This window comes from Mesocricetus auratus, unplaced genomic scaffold (genome assembly GCF_017639785.1).
Source record: "Mesocricetus auratus isolate SY011 unplaced genomic scaffold, BCM_Maur_2.0 Super-Scaffold_100003, whole genome shotgun sequence".
Taxonomy (NCBI): Eukaryota; Metazoa; Chordata; class Mammalia; order Rodentia; family Cricetidae; genus Mesocricetus; species Mesocricetus auratus.
In genome coordinates, this window is record NW_024429188.1 from 96960758 (window position 1) to 96978899 (window position 18142).

At 39.2% G+C, this 18142-nt stretch overlaps 1 protein-coding gene across 12 annotated transcripts in view; it reads right to left on the bottom strand.

Moving 5' to 3' along the window:
- Positions 1-12324: 12324 nt before the first annotated feature.
- Positions 12325-18142, bottom strand: part of Smarca1 (SWI/SNF related, matrix associated, actin dependent regulator of chromatin, subfamily a, member 1) — an 87905-nt gene continuing 82087 nt past the window's right edge. For 7 of the 12 annotated variants that reach the window (XM_021231045.2, XM_005076838.4, XM_040744569.1 and 4 more), the window contains 2 exons: positions 16186-16296; positions 14619-15095 (listed from right to left, as the gene is read on the bottom strand). In XM_021231045.2, coding sequence (XP_021086704.1) covers positions 15024-15095; positions 16186-16296 — 183 coding nt within the window. In that variant the 3' untranslated portion in view covers positions 14619-15023. Of the gene's footprint in view, positions 13048-14618; positions 15096-16154; positions 16297-18142 lie in introns of those variants that run through there. The other 5 variants (XM_013118266.3, XM_005076842.4, XM_013118264.3 and 2 more) reach the window with 3 other exon arrangements.

Here is an 18142-nt window from a genome sequence, read left to right on the forward strand (position 1 = left end):
AGCCATCCGGGAAATGCAAATCAAAGCAACTCTGAGATACCATCTCACTCCTGTCAGAATGGCTAAAATCAAAAACACCAATGACAATTTATGCTGGTGAGGATGTGGTGAAAGGGGGACACTCCTCCATTGCTGGTGGGAGTGCCAACTGGTTCAGCCACTTTGGAAAGCAGTATGGAGATTCCTCAGAAAAATGGGAATAAACCTACCACAAGACCCAGCAACTCCACTCTTAGGCATATATCCAAAAGATGCCCATTCATATAACAAAGATGTCTGTTCCACTATGTTCATAGCAGCTTTATTTGTAATAGCCAGAACTTGGAAGCAACCTAGATGTCCCTCACCCGAAGAGTGGATAGAGAAAATGTGGTACATCTACACAATGGAGTACTATTCAGCAGAAAAAAATAATGGAATCATGAGATTCGCAGGCAAATGGATGACACTAGAAGAAACCATCCTGAGTGAGGTAACCCAGTCACAAAAAGAGAAACATGGCATGTACTCTCTCATATATGGATTTTAGACATAGATCTGGGGAGTGCCAGCCTACAATCCTATGGCCAGAGAGTCTGGGAAACAGAAACTTCATTTAGTGGCTGGTTAAGTACTGAGCTGAACTCAAGAAAGCCAGTATCAGAGAGGGAGGACTGATGATCAAAGGGATTAAGACTGGGCTGGTTTAACCCCCAGAAACAGCTGACCAGACAAAGGTTAACTCTTGAATCCCAGGCATCAGCCTGGAATCCAGCATGGGACTGATCAAGACCCCCTGAATCTGGGTGTCAGTGAGGAGGCCTAGGTAATCTATTGAGCCTTGGACAGCAGATCAGTACCCATCCCAAGTATACACATTGACTCTGGACTCCCATAGAACAATGTGAGGTGCACTCTCACCCTGAACTCTTGGGGAAGGGTCTAGGCCCTGCCCTATATGAAATGACAGACTATGGACACCCCCATGGAGGGCCTCACCCTCCCTGGGGGAATGAGGGGATAAGGGGGGGGATGGGGGGAGGGCACGGGAGGAGGGGAGGGAAAGGGAGAGGGACCTCGAACTGACTTGTGAAGCAACCTTGTTTCTTATCTAAATTTAAAATGGAAAATAAAAATAAATAAATAAATAAATAAATAAATAAATAAAATATTCTTTAAAAAAAAAGAAATTTTCTTTCCCTTAATTTAGGTTGAAAAATATATGTTTTCAATTCTTAGGGAAAATAGTGGTACCTATGTATCAGGAACCTCACAAATACTATTTCATTTTATGTTATTAATAATCCTACCCATCAAGTCTTAGTTGTGACAGCTAAAATAGTTAATAACCAGGATATCATGGACATCCATCAGAGTAGACACTGTTCAAGTCAGAAGAAGGCTCAGCTATGAACAAGTGTTCTACTCATACTGTAAGCATTAGCTGAATGTCAGTCCTAAGCATATCATGCCCACATTACAGATAGGCAAGAGAAAGCTCAGAAGTAAGATATTGAATGTATCCAGCCCACATACCAGCAAAGTGAAAAAGGACAATTAGACTCAGAGTGGTTGCATTACCCAATGCTGTACTGTACCTATATTTTGATGCCTTTCCCTTGTTTCTAACACATAGCAGGGGTGTGGGAAGTAGGAGTGTGTTTCTGGGCATCTAGTAGAGAATCCATTCACTAGTCTACTTCACCTCCAGGAACAGCAATCAGCAGAATTTATCACTGTAAAGTAATGGCCCTAATTCCCCACATCACACACAAGTACAGACACTGCTTTATATTCCATGCTTTGTTATCTTAATAAATCTGAGACATACGTTTTTTATTACTTTATACACTGAAAGGGTCAGCAACAAGAGACAATTATTAAGTAATGTTCTTTGCTCCTGTTGCATTTCCTAAAGTCTATTTTCTTTAAATGGGATCTACAAAATGCAACTCCTTTTAGTAAACATATGTCAATTCTAGAAAATATACCCACCATAATGATGTTCCATTGAAGTAAAGAGCAATAGTTTATGCCCCATACACTTCACTGTTGGATGATGAATTCTACAATGTTTCAAATGATTGTGTGTCCAAGGACTCATTATATATCCATGTGGGGACATGGCTATTTATTGAATCCTTCAATCAGCCATTTTGCACACCACTGTGGTCAGACATTGCACATCATACAGCATCCCTACTAGGAATAAAAATATTCAACAGTGCTTGGTTTACTCTGATGTTGTTTTCCATTACGGCCCTGTAGAACATTCTAATAGAGTTGCTTCTGCTGTGAAATCTGTTCTTCTCTGTAAATAATAGAGGATTTTTTTCTTTAGCTCAGTTTTGCTGGAATGTCATATTGATCTACAGAAAATCTAATCAATCCTATTTAGGGCCAAATTTTATTTTTCATGCAAAAGTTAATGAACCTAAGTAACTTTATCACTTTAAAAAATTTAACAAATGATTTCTCCTCTTGTGGTTTTTTTCTTATGGTAAATGATTAATTCAAAATATACAGTGCTAAATTGCTTTAGAAAAATCAACCAAACCACTAAACCACAACGATACCAAAGTAAGTATGCATAGAACATATTTTGCAAACATGGGTATTTTTCTTTGCAATGTCATTTTGGATCTTCTTTCTATCTAAGTATAGGAGTGGCATTCAGAATATTTAGTAATTGTTATGACACAGAAATCAGCAAGTCAAAATGGAAGCTAGCCTTAGCCCTAATGCAGAAGCTTAGAACACAAACAAATCTGTAGTAGCTGGCTAGTCAGAAGTTATTGAAAGTTGCAGGAATGGATCAGATCACTTGAGCATTAGTTCAGTTATTAAATGATTGTTAGTATTATATTTTAGTTGGTGTTCTATACAACTGTACATTATATATTAGTATTATTAAAACCACTATTATTTTGGATTCCATCTGAAAAATTAACCCTGCCAGTTAATCTATAGTACTCTATAGTACTACTTTCCAAACACCAACCCCTTGATCCAACTACACTAGCACCTACTGCCTGTTCATCTATGTTGTTTACCATGTGAGTCTGGTCTCCACTAACTACAGCCACTATGGAACTCGGAATGAACAATCAGAATCAAACCTTACGTGGCTGGTACAGAAAGATAACATGATCAGTTGACCACATCCCCAGTCTTGGGAATTTGAGTTAGGAAACCTGAAGAGACTGATGTGCATGGAGGTTAATCCTTTCCTAGCAGGATAAGTTCTAACAATAGTATCACTAAATACATAGTGGATGACAAGAGCTGGAGATCTACCCAAGCGGCAGCAGTTAATTGCAAAAGTAACTGCAGGCCAGCCTACAATCCCATTGCCAGAGAGTCTGGGAAACAGCACCTTCATTCAATGGCTGATGGAAGCAGACGAAGACTTCCACAGCTAAACACTGAGCTGAACTCAAGGAATCCAGTGACAGAGAGGGAGGACTAATGAGCAAAGGGGTTAAGACTGGGCTGGTTTAACCCCCAGAAACAGCTGACCTGACAAGGGTTAGCTCTTGAATCCAAGACTGATGGCTGGGACTCCAGCACCCTGAATGTGGGTGTCAGTGAGGAGGCCTAGGTAATCTATTGAGCCTTGGGTAGTAGATCAGCATTTATCCCATCCAACAATGAGAGATGCACTCTCACCCTGGACTCTTGGGGGAGGGTCTAGGCCCTGCCCTGGATTTTCAAATGACAGACTATGGACACCCCCATGGAGGGTCTCACCCTCCCTGGGGAAATGAGGGGATAATGGGGAGGTTGGTGGGAGGGCGTGGGAGGAGGGGAGGGAAGGGGAGAGGGACCTGGGATTAACATGTGAAGCAACCTTGTTTCTAATTTAAATTTAAAAATAAAATTTTTTAAAAAAACAAACCAATATAAAGGTGTTAAAAAAGCTATAAAAAAGTAACTGCAGATATGAAAATCAGCACATGAGGAAGAGTGGCAAACCAGCTGCCAGGAGGGACAGAACAAAATGAAGGCTTCAGAGAAATGCAACTAGCAGACAACCTAGAAATTTTTTTCTGGATGGAACTTACCGACAATGCAGCAAAAACTCACTTCTACTCAGCCACTAATGGCGTGATTCAACGCAACATCCAAGAATGGTGGTTTGCAAAATATAGCCCCCCAACAACATGAACACCACCTGCAAACTTGTAAGGAATGCAAATTTCCACTGATTTGGAAGTGCTGAGGATGAACCTCAGCAGTCATGGTTTAAAACAGGCCATCCAGGTGTTCTGAATGATAATCAAAATGGAGAACCAAATCTATAAGCTGGCTTTGCCCAGGGTACCAAAATTACCTACAAGCAGATTGCTTCTGTCCTTTGGGCGTCACAGAGGCAACAACCCCTTGAGGCAGATTCTCCAGTTTCTCATAAATGCTGATAAAGTATTCATTTCTCTGCAATACAATTATGCTTATTGCCTCCATCTAATAATTATTCAGCTCCAAGTAGCTACATGATGCAATATGTACTCTAGGAAATGGCAGGACCAGAAGAAATGAAACTATGGAGATGTCCCCTAAAGATACAGACACTGAAAATCTGACAGGCAGTTTTTAATATGTTCCTTTGGCATTGCTTCTAAATGAACCCAGCTTGTCTTTCTTCTGGAAGACAGGTTTTTTTGTGGTTAACATATAACAGCTGAATGGGGTTAGGCAAAGACAACTTTGCGATTGCCTTGGGGAGAATCTTAGTGCACTAATTTGAAATTCTCTAGCAGTTAGAAATAAGGGTAAAGGCTTACAAAAATGTCTCCAGAGGTCAGAATAAACATGGGAAATCGTAATAAATTAGAAGCAACATGGAATTCCAAAAAATGAAACCGTGCAAGGGTGAAGACAGGAGTACTTTGTCATGAAATGTACTAGGGAAGGAAGATAGATGTTTTAAGCATTCACTCCACTAGCAACTGAGTCACAGTCTTTTGCCTGGCATGTTTCTGTCTAAAACATACTATTCTCTATCCACAACTACCACCCTTGTTAGGATTACTCTGTTAGTTATCTGATGTTTAAATGAGACATTACTAAGTCAACAAAGCTGTCCCTGACCATCATCCCTAAGGAGGATTCAGTACCTGTGATGACTTAAATGAAAAATGGCCCCATAGATTCGTATATTTGAATGCTTGAATCCGTTAGTGTAAATGTTTGGGAAAGGTTAGGAGGTATGTCCTTGTTTGAGGAGATGTGTCAACTGGTGTGGGCTTTGAAGTCGTAAAAGCCACTACATTCCTAATTACCTCTCTGTATCTTGTGGTTGTTATCTCAACATGTAAGCTCTCATCTACTGCTTCATGGCCATGCCCTCCTGCCTGTTGCACCACCATGCTTGCATGTTCTCCCCAATGATGGTAATAAACTCTAACCCTCTAGAACTGTGGGTCACAATCCCTTTGGGGGTTACATATCCCATAGTCTTCATATCATATATTTATATAATTATCCAAAACAGCAAATGTACACATATGAAGTACCAATGAAATAATTTTAGGGTAGGGGGTCACCGCAATATAAGGAACTGTATTACAGGGTCACAGCATTAGGAAAGTAGAGAACGACTGCCTAAGCACTAACAGACACATACAGATAGAAAGACAAGGAGAGAAAGACAATGACAGGGAAGTCAAGATAGATAGATAGATAGACAGACAGACAGATAGAGAGATAGAGAGAGAGAGAGATAGAGAGATAGATAGAGAGATAGAGAGATAGATAGATGATAGAGAGATAGAGAGAGAGAGAGAGAGAGAGAGAGATCATGTTACGTATGTTTACCTTTCTATATTCCTGATGCGTGAGGCCCTTCTATTAGCCACCGTCCTTATGCAATCTAAGCAAGTTACTAGAATGTCTGCAGGGGGCACCATTTACTTTAAGCATCTGCTTTAAGCATACAGAGACAGAGACAACTGATGAGAAGCACAGACAAATGGAAAAACGAAATTGAGACAAACGGTTCCTCCCTGTGACTTCAAAGCTTGAATAGCATTCTGTGAGATAACTGGTCATAGCCACAACTCCTTCTTTTAAGAGATTTAATCTAAGGTCTAGTCAGAAATGGGCCCATGAAAGAATGAATAGATGCATGAATGACAGATGTGTAAGTATATTTGAATGAGTGACTACAGTAGCAACATTCATCGGAGTGGACAGAGGTGAGTTTGGCCAGGGCATACAGCACAGCAAAAAATTCTGAATACAAAATAACAGTAAGTACAAATGAAATGGCAGTGGACTAGTGGGTCTGGAAGAGAGAGGGGAGCTGCAGGGGGAGGAGTAGGATGAGTGGAGGGAGGGGAAACAGTGATCGGATATAACGTATGAGTAAAGGATAAAAGAAAAAATATAAAGAGGGGAAGAAAAGAAAAGAGAAAAGAATGGCAGCAGTGAGTTCGGCCTTGCCACAGCCCTGGATCCAGACACAGTACTGGATCTCTGAGGCGACATACTCAACAAGATTAGTGTTTCTTAAGAGCCGAAGTGACTAACTTCTAGAACAGGTTTTGCTACAGCACCTGTGCTCAACGGTGGCCTCAGTAAAAATCTCACTTAGGGGCCAGTAAGATGAGAGGGACATTTTACCCCTGGACACATTGATTTAGTCATAACGGGAGACAATAAAGCAGCAGCAATAGCGACAATGAAATAGCAATCAAGGGATCAGGGACCTTGACAGATTGGGTGCAGACAAGGGGAGATGTGAAGACGTGTTTGGAAGCAAACACCTTAGATAACACAGTTGGAAGTTCACGCCTCAAAAAGGATTACTGAGTGCTGGCCTGGTGACAGTAGTAATTGATTAGTAGGGCCATCTCTGGACCTTAGGGCCTTCTCTGACAGAAAAGGATAACCTGTTTTGACCCTGCCATTCTGACTACAGGAGCATTCTTGTTCTGCATTTTGCATTTTCCTCCACTCAGAAAATGGCCCACTTTAGTTATAATAATTTGACTTTATCCCGAGTTTCATTTAATATCCACTTTCAGCATATAAGTATTTTTTGGAAGAATAGGGGAGAACAGGATGAGAAATACCATAATAGAGGGAGTCATTATAGGTTTGAAGAGAGATGTGGCACCAGTGAGATCTCAAGCGATCTACAAGGATGACACAAACTGGCAAATTAAGCAATAGTGGAGAGACTACCTTAAATGCCCATCCCTGATAATGAACTTAATGACTACCTTATATGCCATCCTAGAACTTTCATCCAGTGACTGATGGAAGCAGAGGAAGACACCCACAGCTAAACATTGAACTGAACCCCTGGAACCCAGTGACAGAGAAGGAGGAGTGATGAGCAAAGGGGTAAAGAATGGGCTGGTGAAACCAGCAGAAACAGCTGACCTGAACAAGGGGGGGCTCTTCGACCCCAGAATGACATCTGGGAAGTCAGCATGGGACTGATCCAGACTCCCTGAATGTGAGAGTCAGTGAAGAGACCTGGACAACTTATGGGGCCCTGGACAGTAAATCAGTATTTATCCCTGGCATACAAATGGGCTTTGTGTGTCCATACCACAAAGAGGGATGCTCTTTCAGCCTGGACTCTTGGGGGAGGGTCTGGACCCTGCCCTGAACGAAATGACAGACTCCAGAAGGGAGTGGGGATAGGGTGGGAGGCTGGGGAGTTGGCGGGAGTGCAGGAGGTGAGGACGGAGAGGGAGCTGGCATTGACATGTGAAGCAAGCTTTTTTTCTAAAAAATGTAATAAAATATAATGAAAAAAGTATTTCTTTGGATGCATAAACAGGAATTTGACAGCTTAAGCCACTGAACACATGAAATATTGTGTTTAACCCAAACTGCCCACCTAACACAGCTGCAAGTTAAATAGTATTGTTTGGAGGCACTAAGTTTTAGGGTGGTTTGCTATGCAACAAAATCGAATACAGTGTCTAACTAAAATAAATTCAAAGAAAACAGTTGTTGTCAAAGCCTCAGGTTAACAATTCTGAATACAACTCAGAATGTTTGCTTTCAGCATAGCAAGTCCAAATCTCTTTCTTCTCCAACACAATCCCAGGTTCCAGTCCCATGAGCCATACCCGGTGCAACTTGTCCGTGTGTCACAGCACTTACCTAGCACTGTGGAAGATTACCACAGGGAAAATTACACCATGCAAATTATGCATGCATAGTTCAGAGTGATTTTTTAAATACTACAAAACAATCTATTTTAAAGCCCAGGCATATTCAAAGTGCAGCAGATGTGTGTTTATTATAGCTTTTTTTAAAAGGAGCTGTTTTCTGCTGGTGTGGTGACCAGAAGCCATTACCATCTCTCAGAAGACCCAACGATTGTTCTCAATGACTCAAGCTCAATGAAAGTCTCACCAACACACACACACACACACACACACACACACACACACACACACACACCATACCACACCACACCACACCACTCATGGAGAGACTATAGTTCTCATCACAAGTTGGGATTTGGGGTATAACTTAGTGGTAGAGCACTTACTCAGCATATGCAAAACCCTGGATAGACTCCTCAATGTTAGATTCATGTATGTATCACAGCACCTCTTGCCTTACTTTCTGTTACTCAATGCTCTAGTCACATGTGAACATATAATCAATTATGTGCTGTAGGAACTGACCCCATTACAGAATCTGAGTAGTCTAAGCATAGTGACCACATTGATTTCCAAAGGAAGAAGTTCAAGGATCCTCTCTGATACACTCTCCAGCTACCTCTAAGTAGCAGAAGAGTACTGAGATGATTGCCAATAACTTTGGGTACTGAAGAACAACAATTTCTAGTGTAGAAAACCTTAAGAATATAAGCATCCCTACACAGACAGGAAAAGGCACTTTTCTGGGATGGTAGCTATGATCATTTTTCTTGATGGAAGAGCAAATTCTGAAAGTTGATTGTTGGTTTAAAGGAAATACTTAGCCACTCATCCTGTTTTGGTTTTGAGTTCCAGGCTGCCTCTCTCCTAAAGCCCCCTTATGATAAAGACTAGCTCAGTACAGTGCTGAACTAAGGTTTGGGACTGAAGTCCTACTTAATAAAATATATGTGCCTCTTGTCTCAGCCTTTGGGCTCGTGCATCCTGTGTAGAATACAAATGAATGGTAGGGCTAAAGAAAGATTCAAATATTCCCTGGCTGTGTATCACTATGATTTATGTCTTAACAGCATCTGGAACTCATCTCCATCCCTAGCAGTAACTTGGTCTAAGAACGTAAGAGCAACTATTTGCCTCTGGCACTGAATTTGGAAAATAAGATTACACAGAACAGGCAGCCCTCATACATGAATCACTGGTGGTGGAATACTAGAATATAATTCACTGTGTGTAACTGACAGCTGTTAGTTTTCACGGAAACATGCAGTTTTGAAGTTAAGATTAGTTTCACCATGATTTCAACCTGCAAAAGCAAGGTTCCATATGAACTAACTATCTCTCACATAAATGAAATAGCAGTGTCTCCCACATTTGGCCTATTAGATTATAAGGTGTGTGGGGATCATAGACCCTGGCGGGAAACCCACTCCTCCATCAGCCTGGGAGCAGGCAGCTGTGAGACAATATTTACTGAAAACATGTTTACTGAAAACAATTTAGTGCCATAAATTCCTGATAAGGGCTTGATAAGGGCTCGGTCACTGAAACACCCTGACTTTGATCTTCCCGCTGGCTAGCTACTCCCTGCTGTTCCTGATTTTGGTGCCAGAGATTTAACCACCAGCCAGGAGGAAGGAGAGGTGTGTGAGAGGTCTGTTGGAAATGTGTGCGTGTATGGATGGCAGAAGTTTTTCTGAAGGGAAGCATTTTTCTTGGGAAGTTCTCCTAAGCCGATTTGGGGAGCATAAAGTTTTCTTAACACAACCGACTGGTCTCTGTGTCATCAATCCCGACCACCTCGCCATATTCTCGTATGCAGGCTGCACAGGAGGCATGGCAAAGTGCATATACTGAGGCAGTCATCTAGATGGCAAACTCAGCTTGTTCTTTTTTGCTCTTCTTTTAAATTATGCTTTGCTCTCCATTTAAACTATGCTCAGAAATAAGGAAAAACTGACAGTGCGATAAAATCCTAGGCTGTTACGGACATCTATAGTTTCCTGAGAATATGTTCTAGTGTTGTTTTTAAGTTAGACATTGGACAACCCTTAATCTTCACATTTCTGAAGAGAAGACAAAGAAACAACCACTAGTGAACTTCAAGGACTATCCATCCAGTTGACAACAGACTCTTGGCCAAGTGTCTAAAAGTTGTGGATTTCAGAGTCTAAATGCAACCACTGAAGGTAGAGAGAGCTCAGTAACAAAATGGACTAAGCTCTGCATTTACTACATGGAAAAAGGCGATTGTTCAAGTATTGAGATGAAGTAAACTTAATGAGAAAACAAACAAGACCAAAGTAAGAAAGACAGTAAATAATGACTAGGACCCAGAACGCTTTTGCTTTGAGAATGTTGTTGGCCTAGACACACTTAAAATATCCTTGATTAGCAAGCAGTAACTACAGTATATATTAAATGAGCAAAAATGTTTGTCCAGGGAATGTATTAGTTTTAGAAGTGATAAGAGACAAACCAGGAAAGAATTAGGAAATAGAGGAAAAGAAGAAAGCTTTAGCTCTTAGAAACCAAAAAGACATATGAAAAGAGTGGGGAATATACCCACAAAGATACACTCAGATCTCAAACCTAATTGTAATTAATGGAAGCCATTTACTGAAGGCAAGGATGTAATTATATCACTAGACCCAAGATAAATGATAAATGGGTGTTTATTGGATCCGCTGGCCCACCAGAAAGAGCACCCAAAGGAAAGCCACGCCTCAAGTTCATCTCTTGCAGCTTCCATCCACCTGAAGCCACACCCAAAGGGGTGTGGCCTCCTTTTCAGATCCACAGACCAGATGCTGACTATTTACTCAATTGTAAACAATACAGATAACACAAGCTGGAAAAAAGTATGTGGAATGCCATGGAAATTTTAGTAAAAAAAAGGTACTAATGGTCATATTTTGGCAATACTAACTGCCAATAGTAAACTAAATGGCCAGCACAAAATAAAGAGATAACCAAGGCGCCAAAGTCACTGATAGTGATTAGTACCATACCAAATAGTCCAGTAAAGATGGGCCTTATGCACAGACCTTGTTCTGTCTTGGATATAACAAACAGGCTTTGCAGGAAACATAATAATTAAAAACTGTATTTATGATGAGAGTTAAACAGTTGGATATCCAGTGCTTACTATCAGCATACTGTAGATGTACAGAGACCCACATAAGTAGGTTACATTATTTACTAGTCTAACATATTATTGAATTCTAACATCTATATGACAGGGAAAATAAAATATGCAAAAGGCAAGTCTTGGAGGAAATATGGAAAGCAAGGTTTAAAACTGATTGTAAAATTTAAGTTGGATCTGACTATAATAGCCTAAATAATTTTTCCAACAGAAAAGCAAATGATTGATCCACCAGACCAATAGATGAAAAATGTCAGGGATCACAAGAATTCTGTACTGTTTGTACACCATACCACAACAAGAAATGTCAAGACCTGGTCCAATTACTTTAACGAACCACTAGCCTAAACAACAGCTTTGGCCTTACCAAACCATTGTATATCTTGTAACCTGTACCTAGTAATTCCAATAGCTATTGGTAATATAAGAAAGATTTATAAATTGAGAGAAATTAGTACCCAATATGTTATACCAGTTCCAATCCCGTCATACCACATACTAAATTTTCTTAGAGCACAGTGCTTATAAGAACAGATCTGTGATTTAGTATCTGGTCATTACTTTCCTTACCCTTGAACATCTTTCAGCTTTTCATGAATTCACTAAGGGCAAAGAAGAGCTCTGCATATAAGATGTCTTACTGTGAATCTTCTCAGAAACAGAGCCTAAGACATCAGTTCTGATACAGGCAAATGTATTTAAGAACCAACCCCAGAGCCAGTTGTTCTGGCACATGCGGTGGGTAACCATATCACAAGAAAGGCTGAAACAGTAGGGACATAGGTTGGAGGAAAGCCTGAGCTACATATTAAACCCTGTAAAAGAAGGGGAAATATGAACAAGCAAAAGAGAAAATTGACACTGAGGAGTAGCAAAGTGATAAGTGATACAAGAAAATAGATATCTGTTGGCAATTTGAGGGTTTCTGAAGTAAAAAAAAACACCTGGATAGAAAGCAACGTGAATTTAAGCATCGATCATGGGGCAGGCCTGGACACCAGGCAGGAAATCTTAACCACTGCTAAGAGGAGGAACAATTAGGCCACAAGTACAAACCTTTGACAAAACTTGGGGAAATGGCATTTTATTTTGGTCATAGTGGGTAATTCCACCAGTTGAATAGAGGCTTTTTAAATCAAAACATATATCATAGCAAGCAATGTAGCCACAAATATACCACTCAATAAACTGTCTTACACAGAGGGTCTCAAAGGATAAAATTTTGTGAACACTTTTCATAGAAAAATTGTATAATCAGATTGTGCACCAAGGAGATACAAATAGTGACAATAAGAGGGTGATGACATAGCACCATCCTTTGAGTGTAAGGAAATTAAGACATAGGATTAAGATGGATACTTTACAAGCGATTCCACAGAATCCTTGCTGTTATTGGGAGACCTAATTACCCCTTGTCTTCAATACAGATTGAATACAGATTGAGTGAAGGAGACTCCTCAGAGACCCTGTTTCTTTACCCCCTTTCCCTGTTGCACAATTTCCAAACAAAGGATCAAGTTGGGTCAGAAGTCAGTGTCATCAGTTAGAATTCTGTTGCTAGAGAGTAGAGTGTGGAGTCATTATGCTCTTATAAAATTCCAAAGAAATATACGACATTCTGTTCCTCTTCCTCTGGCCGTCAAGCAGCTGATGTGATTAACTGTCTATCTTTTTTTCTTTCTGCAACATGGCAGCCAGCTCTAGGGATATGATCCAGTAATGCTAGGTCTCTTGTTTGAAATGTTATTTCTTTCCTGGGATTTTTAAATCTTCTGTGCCCGTTTAATATCTCTGTAAAAATTTGACAATCAAAAAGGGTGTCATAGTCAGACTTAGGGCATTTTGTACCCTTGACATGACATCACTTACACTGTGCCATCATCTGATAATTGCTGTATAGGTGGTCTTGTTAGAAGACTAAATTCAGTAATGCAGTCGCCTATCTTTACACACAGAAGACATGTTTCACTGTCTATAGTGTGTGCTTTCCAGCTCTTACATAAAACCATTTCATAAGTTTCTAAGGATGACATCTCAATATTCCACTGATAGTCTTCAAGATCTGGGTGGCACGACTCTTTGGTTCGAGAAAGAACCTTAAGAGACATGCTATGGATCAAGGAAACAGCCTCATGAAAAAAAAAACTTGAAGAACTTACCTGCAAATCCTCCCTTAGGGCAGGCACATACCCCTCAGCCATTAACACTTTGGGTTAACAGAGAAGGACTAAGAAGTAAAGACTGTAACATTTCCAACTGTGCTTGCTCCCACCCTTCATCTTTACCTCCCAGAAAAAAAAAGGGTTTCTCTAGTGCAAAGAACTTGAGGGCATCAGTAATTTTCTTCCAGGTATCGTTTTCTCCAGCTCTGGTGACTGATGGGAGCTTTTCAACTCATTTGAGTGGAAAATCCCAAAATCTGATTTGAGGCTTAATTGCTCTGAGTAGCAATTTAGGGGTCATAGCACAAGTTAGTGAAGGCAGTAATGTAGGTCATTCCATTTGTTCCTCTGCATTTGCATTCTCTTGGAAATACACAGGACCATGTGGCTAGTTGGAGACAATGTAATCTAAGTAGTTGTGACATGTATCACTTAAGGGCTAAAGCAGTAAAGAACCTGTATGAAATTCTCCGTTCTCTTATCCTTCTCCTACAGTGACATGAAAATACTGCAGGTCCTGGATGGTTATACTACAGAACAGCAGAACTTCAGTCTGTGTAGACGCTTGAGTGACTGTGTGGAGCACATTCCCTCCCATCCTATTTTTCTGACCTGGACGGGATTTGTAGTGTGAGCAAGAAACAAATTGTTGGTGTTCAAAACCCCTGATGCTCTGAGGTTGCTACCTGAGCATAACTGCATTCCTAATGAAAACAGCTTCCCTTCTTCTGCAATGCACAACAATCATTTCATCATCTTAGAATTTAGTTGTTACTAAATCTATATGCTAACCCAGAGTTCTCTGTTGGCTCTGTGGGACAGAAGATCATGCACAAATCAGCAAGAAAAGTTTTACCTTTTAAGCAAAATACATAGTAATGATGAGGAATACAATTCAGTAAATACAATTGCTTTCTACTGCACAAAAAACAGGAAATAATTACATTTCTTATAGACATTTCTTTATTATATTTTCCCACTTGAATATTTAGAGAATAATTTAAATGTAACGTATACTGACAGCAAGCACAGTATCAAATATTAGGCTTTTTTAATATTTTTCTTTTCTCACCCTTTATTTCTTTAGGAAAAAAATATTTAGATGACCTCAAAGAAACAATTATTATGCTAATCACAGTGTGCAGTAACACATACAAGCCCAGACTCAATAGAAAAGAAAACAACAAAGAAGTGAAAAAGTCTTTCTCCTCAAATCATTTTAATTCATTTTTCCACAGCCATATAAATTTAAAGTCTGAAAACAATAATACAGCTATAGAATCTAGGTTCTCTTTCAAAGCAGCGGCATATAAAACATAGAAAAGCTAAAACCTCAGCACAAGCTTCAAAAAAACAAGGACTGAGAGGAATTCGATGAAGACAGGAAATGCACAAAATACAGTACACAAAATACTAGAATGCATAAAATAGAAAGCTACACATTTCAGGTAGAAAGCATTGTAAAATATATAAAATATGCAAGAAATCAAAAACCAAAGAGATTTTTTCCTTAGAGTACCATGAATAGACTGGAGCTGGTAATTAGCATTTGAAGATGGGAACAAGAAAATAGCAGTTTCCCATTTACAACTTTATTTCTAGGCTTTAGGATTTCACCTTCTTGACATCCTTCTTTCCAGAGCTCTCAGTAGCTGACTCTGCTTTTCTTTTCTGTGACTAAAATGGAAACAGATTTAATGTTCTGCTCCAATATGCACACTTTTAAATGGCCCAACAATGTTAAATCTAGGATGTAAATGCATTAAAAATTTTAACATGAATATTCACTTCAGCGTTACACTCACAGTCATTGTTCTATGTAGCCCAACAAACTATATAACCCAACAGAAAATAACTTTTAAAGGTGTTTCTTTTTATGAAAAGACATAAAATATCCATCAAAAATAGTCATCAAGTATCTACTTACACATGGCTTATAAATGTACTCTTATCTTAAAGAACTACTTAATATTTAAAGTTTTGGGGGGAAAGTTTTATTTATGAGTGTTATTTTATAACCTTAAGGTAGATGTTAACACACCATGTTTCATATTTTCTATGATGCAGATTTCTTTCCCCTTTGAGTATCTCTGACATCAGGATGTATCTTACAACTGATAACAGATGACACTTGGCATCATATCTCTCAGTGGCACAAAAAATGCTATGTCTCACAACAAGAAAGCATCTTAGATTTGATAAAATGTGGTAGTCTACTTAACACACTCAAACAGGATGATCTTCTAAAGAACATTTTGAATCATAGACATACACAGCAACCAGACAGGATTAAAATCACATTTTTATCCAGCAATTAACTTATTGTCAGAAAAAAAGCTTTCTTGCCTGCTCAGGGATTCCATTTGCACACACAGTTCCACAAATATCAAACAACTTATTTGATCAACTCAGAACTCCAGGTTTCAATTCCCACACTGTCCCATCCGAACTCTAAACTTTCCCTACTCCCACGGCGACCTAGTTTCAATTCATAGGATCTTGCTTGCACTATGCTTCTGCTTAGATTTGGGAGGGATTTTTTAAATACTGAGTCTTGTAACAAGGGAGTTCCTAACCATATGTTCTTCAAACAAAAAGGAGGCATGTTTGTGGTGTGATTCTTCTTCTGTCTAAAACCAATTAGAATTTCAAAAAACCCATCTAGGTAAAGGGTATCATTATGTCATTAAACATAGTATAAACATTTGTAAAGATGTAAAAAAAATTGAAATCTACCTAAAAGTTAGGAAAATGCTGAAAATTTTACCATTGGAGTTTTAGTTGCCCGTTTCTTCTTTTCTGCTCTCTCTCTTTCCTCAATTTCCATATTTTCTTTTTCAATCAATGAAATCAAAGTGTTACAGCGTCTCTGGAATTCCTAAATGAAATAATAAAGAACTTAATTTCTAAAATTTATCCAATCCTTTAAGATAAGGTACTTCTTTAACTGTATCATTTCTGTGGAAGAAAATTTCCAAAATTTGTATTTTTTTCTACACCCCCCCCAACGAAACCAGTATTCTTTAGAACACCAGTTGTATAGGATATTAATAGGAGGAGGGGTTAAGTGTCATTCAATGGATGACAGATTAAACAAGCTGCCCCATTTTACTAGGGAACTTCCCTTGACAATGAAAGGGAAGGAACTATTGATATACAAAACATCACGGAGTCCAGGGAATTATTCTGAGTGAAAAATCCAGTCACAAAGGTTATGTCTAGTGTGCTCCATTTATATAACATATTTTTGAGGCAGAGTACTAGACTGGAACTCACTATTTAGTCAGACTGGCTATGAATGCACAGCAATCTTCTTGTTTCAGCCTCCCAAGTTCTAGAATAACAGGCATGTGCCACCCTGCCTGGCTATGTAACACCCTTAAAGGAACAGAAATAGAGAAATGGAGAGCAGATCAATGGTTGCCAGACGCTAAGGAGACTAAGGGAATGATTGTGGCTAGAGACAGTACAAGTGACTCTTGTGGAAATGATGGTTCCACAAATCTGCAAATTTAACAGTATGTCACACACACACACACACACACACACACACACACACACACACACAATGCCCGTACAAATGATATCACAACAAGTTCTGTGGATTATACTAATATGAATTTTCATATTGCAATGTTAAACTATAGCTATTCAACTTGTTACCACTGGGGAAAACTGCATGAAAGGTGAATTTCATCTCACTGTACTTTTCCTCATAACTTCCTATTTAGCTATAAATATTTCAAAATAAAATCGTAATGTAAATCACATAAACAGAAAAGAATAAATAGATGTTCTATGGCTAAGGACATATGCTTTGTGTTTTGGAAACATGGAGTTCGTACAAGTTAGATTTCCTTTTTTCTTTTTCTTTTTGAGATTATAATATAATGACATCATTTCCCCATCCCTTTTCCTCTCTCCAAACTCTCCCACATGGCCTCCTTGTTCTCTTTCAAATCCATGGCATCTTTTTCACTGTTATTACATGCATATATGTATATGAACATATATTCCTAATTATAACCTGTTCTGTGTTTTCAAGGCTGATCTTTGACGCTGGACAGTCATTTGTCCCACCCCCTCTTTCCTTCGTTGTCTGTGGTTATTTGTGTAGGGTTGAAGCCTTGTGGGCTTTTCCCCTGTCTACTTTGTCATGACCACTGTTGTTTTCCTTATTCAGTTCATACTTGGATAATCATGTTGGTGAAATTTTATGGATGTAACTTCTGACACTCCTAAGAGAAACAGTCCCACAGCAAACTCCCTGATCCTCCAGCTCTTACAATCTTGCTGTTCCCCCTCCCAATGTTACCTGAAACTCAGATGTAACAGTATTTTTTAGATGTATCCACTGGGACTGAGCTCTACAACTCTGCATTTTTGGCTGGTTGTGGTTTGTTGAAACAGATTTCTTCATTACAAAGTTTTATGGAACCTTCCAGATCCTGATCCTCACCACAAACCACTAGTCAGGCATATAAGACGCAGCTGTTCCCAAAGCTTCTTAGCCAACAAACGTCTCTCACCACACATCTTATGGGATTTAAGTTCGGGGAATCAGGGCCGAACTTGCTAATTCAGAGTAAACACTATCTGAAAAGATTTTTGCATTAACCTTGCCACTACTATATTTTACTGCCAGCAAATCAATGCATTCAAACTATAAACAGATTTTATGAATGCATGGTAAGCATTAAACATATGATTCATTAATATGGAAA